Source organism: Berghia stephanieae, chromosome 2, assembly GCF_034508935.2.
Source record: "Berghia stephanieae isolate SIO BIC M18660-M18661 chromosome 2, UCSD_Bste_1.3, whole genome shotgun sequence".
Classification (NCBI taxonomy): Eukaryota; Metazoa; Mollusca; class Gastropoda; order Nudibranchia; family Aeolidiidae; genus Berghia; species Berghia stephanieae.
In genome coordinates, this window is record NC_088361.1 from 99,856,271 (window position 1) to 99,865,955 (window position 9,685).

Below are 9,685 nucleotides of genomic sequence, written 5' to 3' on the forward strand. Positions count from 1 at the left end.
TAGGTATCTCAATCTATGTAAATGAAATTTTATTGTTCTTGTAAAGTGGTATAGAGGCGAGAAACTCATGCTTTTAGAATATATAATAATATAATTCATTTATCAAAGAATTTCAGAAACTGATTAATGAAAACATAAAATCATAGAAAGCAAATTGTGTCATATGAAGTGAACACTTTGTTTGTGCACAATAATGTGTATGTAAAGCAATTTTGCAGATATTTGCAAACAGTTGATGATATATTATGTACACCTGCCTACTATTACGAAAACTTCGTAGAGTTACGAAATTTTGGCTCCAATTTCAGAACTCCTTTAGCATCTCTAAGTCATGAAAATGAAAGTTGATGCCAGGCTACATATTTTATAGGATTTTGAAGTGCCAATTAATGTTTGTGAGGGTAAAATATTAAGGTTAACTAAGCGATTACAGCATTTATCTCCAAAGAATTTTTAATTTTACGAGGAAGCAAGTCTGTATATGTATCACGTCATGCTGTACTCAATGTTTAAAAATTCAATTATAAGCTTTACTTATAACTTATTGTATTGTTTGAGCTAAAATAAATGCCTTCATCGAGAAGAGTGAGTTTTGTTTCTTAAACGTCAAAAACATAATTTAATCTCCAATTCTCCCATGTTATGACAGCTTGACACAGTGGGTCACATTTATAAAATCATTCTCAAGAGCTTTGTGAGCGCATGTGAATCATGCCTTTAAGCTTTTACATGAATATATTGGTTTTTAGTCTTTGCTCATAATTATTGTCACAAGAGGCCTAAATGTACAGTTGTTTTAGACTTAGCTATACACATAGTTTAAGAACGCCAGTAGTACTTTTCGATAGACGAATATCATTTAGTTAGGTGATTCTACATTCATTTTTATTGATGTTCTTCAGCTTAAGTCTGATTTTTCATTAATACGTTCTTTTTTCTTATTCGTTTTTCAATTAATTTTATAAAAATCATTTTAAAAGCAAAATTCAGTAATGGTGATGCTACTCCGATTTCAACACGGTCCGAGCCTTGCTTTACTGTACTGTTGCTTGACCTGATAGCGAGAGTCGGTTAAATGACCGAGATGCGTTGCACCCATACATAGTCATTATAATCTGATGTGGCACCGTATTGTGAAGGCGACATCCCGAAAAACTTCAAGAAAAAAGATGTCTACAACACGTGGGGTTCCCAAGCGGTCACCAATCTAAGTACCAACCACGACTTCGGTGATCGGACGAGAACCGGTATTTTCAACGTAGTATGGTCGTAGACAACAAATGCCGAAAATAAAATTTAATATAATAGTAAAACACGATTGCTAATTTATATAATGATGAAGCTAGTTTAGAAATGTATAATATTGATAGTTGAAATAGCGTGTTGTATTCGTCTGTTGCACAATACATGACTGACAACATTCAAAATGGCGATGGGCTATCTTGAAAGCGGCATGAGACACTTCACCGGAAGCGAGGACGAGACACGCATGCGCAAAACCAGGATGACGTTCTCTCTGGAAGGGCATGCCACGCTCCCCCATGAACCTCTCAAATTGAATTTCAAGCTTCACTTAAAAAATCTGTTAAGAGGAGTCTTTTTCTTGGATTGTGGATTGCAATTTCCTACTCCTGAATCATCTTGACTTTAAACTAATTTATACATCGCAATATAATACCGTTTTGACAAATGTACGGTGACGATTATAACACATAATGACTTTAAATGGGTGGCGGCTCATCCATTCTCATCCTGACGCCCGATCAGGCCATAATAATCCTCAGACCGGGACACTGACGTGATGCTCCTGGGCCTTCAATCTGAGAGCCATAATACTGTTGACACAGGCATCTGACGTGAATATGGACTCTTGTACTGGCAGGGGAGTTTGGTTATTACTGCACACATCCCTTGTCTCTCCACTTGTGATTGCAGAACAGGTGTCTTCAGGAATTTGGGAAGGAAATAAAAAAAGAAAGAAGAAAAAAACACCATTTGAAAAATTATTTTAAGAAATCATATTGAATACTCGAAATAAATATAAAATTAAGTAGATAAATAAATAAATAAATAAATAAATAAATAAAATAAGTAAATAAATATATAAATAAACGAATAAACAAAACCGGCAATCGATTCCGGCAAGTCACTGTGTTAAATAATATGTTGCAACAACTAATAACAAAATTGAGCTTATATATATATATATATATATATATATATATATATATATATATATATATATATATATATGTGTGTGTGTGTGTGTATATATATATATATATATATATATATATATATATATATATATATATATAGCGCAACAATCAATAAATGTTTCCTAAATGCTTTACAACGTTGTTACATTTTTTTTTTTGACAGAAACAACGATGTTACATTAAGGTAGGTAATCATTTTACTCCTCAGTGTGGTGGCAGACTGTGAGTAAAGAGCCTTTTCCAAGAACTCAACTTTGCGTCGCCCAGAGCAGTAGTCAAATCTGGGACCTTCCATTCCGAAAGAATGGCATCTTAATTTATTCTCTTTCAGTTTAAGCAAAACGTCATTGACCTAGACTACCATGAAGATCAATTCAGTCTATTAGTCTTGGTAAATTAAGTGATTACAGTCGAAGTAGACACGTAAATCTGTCAAGATTCCACAAATGCCACTGTGATTCATAAGACCCTCTTTCCCTGTGAATGTACATTTTATTTTCACATGGAATTTTTTCTTTGAGATGCACTATTCTTTATTCAACACACTGTCGTCAATGAAGAAAAGCAATCCAAATTTTTAATATCTAAATTAAATGAAGTTTTTTTTTCTCCAGCTTCAGTTCTAGATTTTTAGTAGCTATGCTGTAGGTACTTGAATTATTATAACTAACTTTTATGCAAAATATGACATTTTGTTATTTCCTCAGTCTTAGTAGATAGATAGATATGACGAGACCGGGTATGTTTGGCATTTTCTTCTTTATCCTTAATAATTTATAGACTCAGATTGCCTAGATAAATGATAATTTTTCACAAACTTCCGACACAGCTTCAGTTCTAGATTTTAAATATTTTATTCAGGTACTTCATATAGAGATAACTTTAAAACAACATATAATTTTGCAATTTGTTCAAGTTTTAAGGAATAGTTATAGTTATAGCTAGTTGGGATAAACGGCTGACCTACAATGAAACAGGGCAAGACTCACCATTATCCCGGGATACCCCACCAAATGGCAGTTCATTGTCCACCAGAGAGTGATGTCTGGGGCTTGTCTTGGTCGACAGGAAGGGCGTGAATGGGGCAGGGGGCATGTGAGAGGAGGCCGTCCAACCAACGTTGAGATTTCCGTGGAAGTAGAATCCTGGTACGGGCATTGTGCTCACTGGTGCAATCTTGCCAGCGGAAAAATCCGATGCGTTGCTGATAGATGCAATGGAGGTCGTCATTGCAGAATACGAGGATGGTGATTTGGTTTGACTCGGAGGTAGAGCTGTAATAATATTATAAGAAAGGCATAATATATGTGACCTATCGTCCCAGAACGATACTATTATGTCGAGGTGAACCAGATGCCAATAGGTGAATTCACAGTTTAAATGAAAAGGAATGTGAGCTTCTGGGTTTGTTTGTTTTTGTTTTTTTTTTCGGGTTTTTTTAGGTCCCTTTAAGAAATTATACCAATTGCCCTGAATGGATCATAAAAACGAAGTATATTATTTTTGTCTATAGATCCAGTTTTAAAAAATCTAAATCACTTCGACATAAGACATATTCGAGGCGGTGGGTCATAGAATAGTTCATTAGGATAATGCGGCTTAATATCCACGGGGAAAAAAAGTTCAAGTGAATACTAAGCTGCTAGAATCTGTGGACTGTAAAAAGTTTTGAGTGAAAATGTGATCAACCGTCTCAAAACGGTATTATTTTGGGGTGAATTTAAATGATTGCAATTGAATTGTGAGATAAACTTTTAGACTTTGGGTTTACATAAATACCTTCATTGAGAAGATAGAATGTTTCTTAAACTTTAAAAAAAAACCCTTAAATTTCCCAGCACAGATCATTTTGGTTCATTCCGACAATAATAAATAACAGATTGACGCGATAGATCACGAATGATTATAATAAAAAATAGAAAAAAATACTTAACATGGAACATTTTTAGACTTCAAAAACCTTCAATTTCCTATTTCTGATCATTTTGACCCGTTTTTCTTCTCAGACTTTTTTGACCTCATTAAAATTTTTGATGTTATTGACTCGACGTGTACTTATATCGTACTGACTACTAAACTAATTAGCTTATTGATTGTTGTGTGTTGTAATTCACATCGGAGACAACCTGTTATGAGTCTCCGTTCATATTCAGTACCTTTTAGTGCTTGATCGTGGGGTTAGAAAAAAGTGTAAGTATGAGAGCCTATGTGTTTTGTGCAGTTATGGATGCATTATTAGATATCATTGTTAAAATAAAAGTTAAAAATTCAATGGAGGAGTTAGTCGCGACGTTTGCTTATTATGAGTCATATCATAATATATTTTAAAAAATATTTAATGATTTGTGTGATGGAATTATTCTATCCACATTTGCAGCGTTTCATTTTGGAGTTCGAGGTCAAGATTCGATCGAAGACAGGGCTCAGCTTTCATAATATAATATAATATTAGAGTGGTTGAAACCAAATATTTAAAAAAAATCAGTTTAATTTAACACTAATGAAAAATACACGGGAATGACAATAAAACATTGTCAGCTTACTATGAGATGTCGTGTCGTGATCGACAATTGGTTTCTTTTCCTCTTTTTGCTGTTTCCGCCATTTTGCACGGCGATTTTGGAACCAAACCTTGATAGCAGGAAGAGAAAAAAAGATGGCATATAAATAGATAAACGAATAATAAATTAATAAAATAAATAAATTCATATAGCCCTTTCTCACTTTACTAATATAATATCATCTCACTCGCCTCATCACCCCCTCTCTCTCTCTCTCTCTCTCTCTCTCTCTCTCTCTCTCTCTCTCTCTCTCTCTCTCTCTCTCTTAAATCACATCGTTCGCGGAACGCGTGGAAACAATTTTCTAGGCGCCAGTTATGCGGATTTTGATTTAGTATTTTTTATTCTATATTATGATATTGTCCATAACCAGATGCTTCCCTATTAAACGAGTAAGGATCTAATATGCGTTTTACACGCTTTTTTCAAGGACACAACGCTGAACCACGAATTTGCTAAAAATACTCTCTACCTTTTTTGCAGATGTTCTCGCTAATAATAACCGTTGTAACCTCACAGTTTGGGAGGATCAATACAACTGTCCAAGTAAGACGTTTATATACAATGCATCACGTCACAAAGACCAATAAAAGAAAGGACTAATAGAAACAAGCTTGAAATGCCCCAGGCTTCCAGGATTGTGTTGAATAATTTGGGGCACCGAGTGTGATTACCTCTTGAAGGGAGCTCTTCCAAAGGGAAAAAGGAAATTTGTTGTTTGTTCTGGTTGTAGTAGGCATGATGAATTTAAAACCACGTCCTCTCGTTTGTTTGTCTTATGTTGGATATGGTGGGAATTTAATTTTAACTGACTTCGTCAATTTGTTGAGGAAAATTATCATTTTGTTAGTTTTTTTTCTGCAGTATTCTAAAGAATACTCGATATGTAACACGGTTTGCTATGCCTTTGTGTGGTGAGTAGCCGTTTGTGATGCGTCGCGATGTTCTTTTCTGGACCTTTTCCATTGTAATAATATCTTTTTTTTTAGTCTAGAGGTCCCATACTACACAGGCATACTCAAGTATTGGTGTCGACGGTCGACTTGTATGTTTTTAATTGAGACGACACTGGGCGGCGACCTATCAAATTTCTAATGAAGGCATTTGTTTTGTTTGCCTTTCATGTGATTTGTGAAACAGTTTGTCTTTAGAATGCGGTATCATCGGCGAACAGACGAAGAGCTGATTATATCCAATTAACGATCAATACGGCTTGCAATAAATTACTTTTTTTCTTCAAATAATGCATGTTTTATGTTCTTCTTCTTCTTCTTCTAGGTTCCATGCCTGGTCCAGGCTTCGGATACTGCATGAATTATCTCTCTCCATTCCTCCCTGTTTTATGTTCACAGTGGAATTAAACGCAGAAAGCCATTACTGGATATTTCCTATTTACTGAGTTGCAAAAATAGTAAAATTAAAGCAAAAATTGAATGACCGCCTATGCATTGCAAAGATAGAGAACATGGTCATTAATTGAAAAGTTGTTTTTTTTCAAACATCATTTTTGACTAAGGTATGTTAGTTCTTTTAACGGTAGTTTTTCTGTTAAATGTAGTTTGAAAAAAAATCACGTACTCCATGAACTTATAAATCTAATTTATAGGTTTGATAAAATTATATGATGAAAGTAACCACTTCCATTGTTGAAAAAACAAACAAAAACATAACAAAACATTTAATTTGTGTAACGTCAATAGTTATCTATCTAGCAAGTGAACAAGAGAGGCTTAATCTCTTGAACATGGTAAAACAAAACAATTTGACAATCAAGTTTTAATAATATAATATAAATTTTGACCGTCTACAAATGTTTGTTAGACACATTAAATGAGGTAAATCACAAAATAGCTGGCAAAAAATTCTCATAGATTGCTTTGTGATGTTAACCGCCGGCTATCTTTATGGTGTACATCGCTCATATAATGTGATCCATTGTGTCAAATGGCTATTTTTTATAATGTGGTTTTAAAGTTAAAATGACCAGAAATTATATTCAAAATGTTAATTTGTATCACTTCAAGAAAAAATATATATCTATTTATTATCTAAATAAAACATGTAAACATAGCCCAAGTTTCACCAGCTAGCTGCGGTAAACTGGAAAGACACTATTTAAAGCTTTGGCCAGAAAACTCGACCTTTAAATATCGATCATATTGGCGAGGTTCCAGATTTGAGGGTTTTTGCCAAGATGAGGGTCATTTAAATCGATCGATATTTGAAGGAGTAGGTTTCTGGTCAAATTTTAAATAAGTTCTTTGCTAGAGTGGGTACGGCCCTAACTGGTTGCAATACTTATTTAACGCCGGTTTGAAGGCGAAGGATCACATTTTATGTATGTACTTCTTACCTGAACACGGGCCTCTGTCAAGCCTATTTTGAGAGCAAGTTCCTCACGAAAGAAGACATCGGGGTAGTGAGTTCTTTGGAAGGCATGCTCTAAATCATCAAGCTGGGACGAGTTGAAAGTCGTACGGTAACGCCGCTGCTTTCGCCTGGGTACGCTTTCTATATAAAAATAGAATAAATACAAATGAATTAAAAAAACAAAACAATTTGAGCTTCTGTATAGCGCAGGATCCACTAAATGTGCTCAAAGCGCTATACAAGGGATCCCCAGCAAAAAAAAAAAAAAAAACCAAACAAAACAAAAACAAAAACGAAAAAAAACAAACATTTGACGTGGAGAACGAGACATGATGCATGTAAGGCGCTCTTGCATTGTTTTTTTCCACCAGAGACAACGCTGTTATCAACCAAGAACTCGTTTAACACCTGAGTGCTGTTAGAGAATTTGAGTAAAAAGTCTCGGGATTCGAACCAGGGATCTACCAGTCCGAAGGCGAGTCTCATAACATAAAACCACAAAAGCGACACATATTATATATTAAGCAACAGGTTCATCCCAATCTAATACAGTTTTTAGGCAATGGGTCAAAATTATGTCGTTCTCTGACAAAAAATAACAAAACAAAAACAACAAAAATCAAAACAAAACAAACAAACTCGCCCCCCCCCCCCCCCCACACACACACACACACACAGACAAAACAAAAACAAAAAAAAAATAATAATAAAAACACATTAAAAATATATATTGGCCAGAAAACTCATCCTTCAAGGTTCGATCGAGTAAAACGACCCTCATAAAAAAACTCGCAAACCCGGGACTTCATTACACATAGACATCCGTCGATCCATCCAATCATCCATCCATCAATCCAATATTTCATACATTCATCCATCCATTATTCCATCCATTATTCCATCCATTCATCCATCCATTTTTCTATTCATCCTTCTATCTATCCATCCATCAATTTATTATTCCATCCATTCATCCATTCATCCATCCATCCGTACATACATACATCCATCCATACAAACATGCATCCATCCATCCATCCATCCATCCATCCATCCATCCATCCATCCATCCATCCATCCATCCATCCATCCATCCATCCATCCAACAATACATAAATACATATGTACGTACGTACACACAAACATACGTACGTACCTACATACATAATACATACATATATACCTACCTACCTACAAACCTACCAACATACCTACCTACCTACATACATCTAAAAATTGTTTATTTCAGGAAATATACATGATGATAATGTAACAAGGGTAACATATTCATTGACATAATACCATTTCCTAAAATAGTGTACAGTGTATAGAGCTGGAGTATTAATTTGAACAGTTATGTTTCAGACTCTGCCACAGAATGTCCCAGAGGTAGTAATGATATTAATGTTGACGACGACGATTATAATGATGATGATGATGATCACGATGATGAAGATGATGACGACGACGACAACGATGATGATGATGATGATGATGATGATGATGATGATGATGTCGACGATGATGATGGCGATGATGAGGACGATGATGATAATAATAGTGATGGTTATGGTGGTGATGGAGACGACGACGATGACAGTAACAACGGCAGCAATGATATTAATACTAATAATAATAACAATAATAATAATAATAATAATAATAATAATAATAATAATAATAATAATAATAATAATAATAATAATATTATTATTATTATTATTATTATTATTATTATTATTATTATTATTATTTTTATTATTATTATTATATATTTTATTATTATTATTATTATTATTATTATTATTATTATTATTATTATTATATTTTATTATTATTATTATTATTATTATTATTATTATTATTATTATTATTATTATTATTATCATCATCATCATCATAATAATAATAATGTTGATAATGGTGACGGTGGTAATGATAATAATAATGCTAATAATTACAACGATGATAATAATGATAATAATAATGATAATGCTAATAATAATAATAATAATAAAATAATAATAATAATAATAATAATAATAATAATAATAATAATAATAATAATAATTATATTAATAATAAAAATAATGATAATGATATATAGTTTATTCATCCCAAAAAAAATGGAAATTCGTTTACAGACGTGCCATGCCAAAAATGTATAAAGACAAAGTTGAGAATCTATGGCGACAATGTATACATATATATATATATATATATATATATATATATATATATATATATATATATATATATATATATATATATATGCAAATGTACAAACATGTAAAAATATACAACCAAGAACCAATAGCAACACCTTATATATTAATTTAATAAATTGAGATAGGCCATACCTCTGGCCTTTAGTCCGAACTTGTGAGTGTATACAAAAGATAGTATTTAATTTAAATCACAGTTGGGCGTTAAGAATTCGAACACCATGTGGCAAAAATGAATTAAGGTGACGTGTTGTCTTTGTTTTTATAGATATAAGGCGACGGCTACTCATGGATAACTTAATATATTTGC

General features: G+C 33.1%; 1 protein-coding gene across 1 annotated transcript in view; it reads right to left on the minus strand.

Annotated features, from left to right (window-relative positions):
- LOC144963797 (uncharacterized) overlaps positions 1-9,685 on the minus strand; it is a 21,492-nt gene continuing 11,807 nt past the window's right edge. The window contains exons 2-5 of the mRNA XM_078897737.1: positions 7,134-7,291; positions 4,763-4,850; positions 3,209-3,493; positions 1-1,944 (exon numbers count right to left, since the gene is read on the minus strand). Coding sequence (XP_078753863.1) covers positions 1,781-1,944; positions 3,209-3,493; positions 4,763-4,850; positions 7,134-7,291 — 695 coding nt within the window. The 3' untranslated portion in view covers positions 1-1,780. The remainder of the gene's footprint in view (positions 1,945-3,208; positions 3,494-4,762; positions 4,851-7,133; positions 7,292-9,685) is intronic.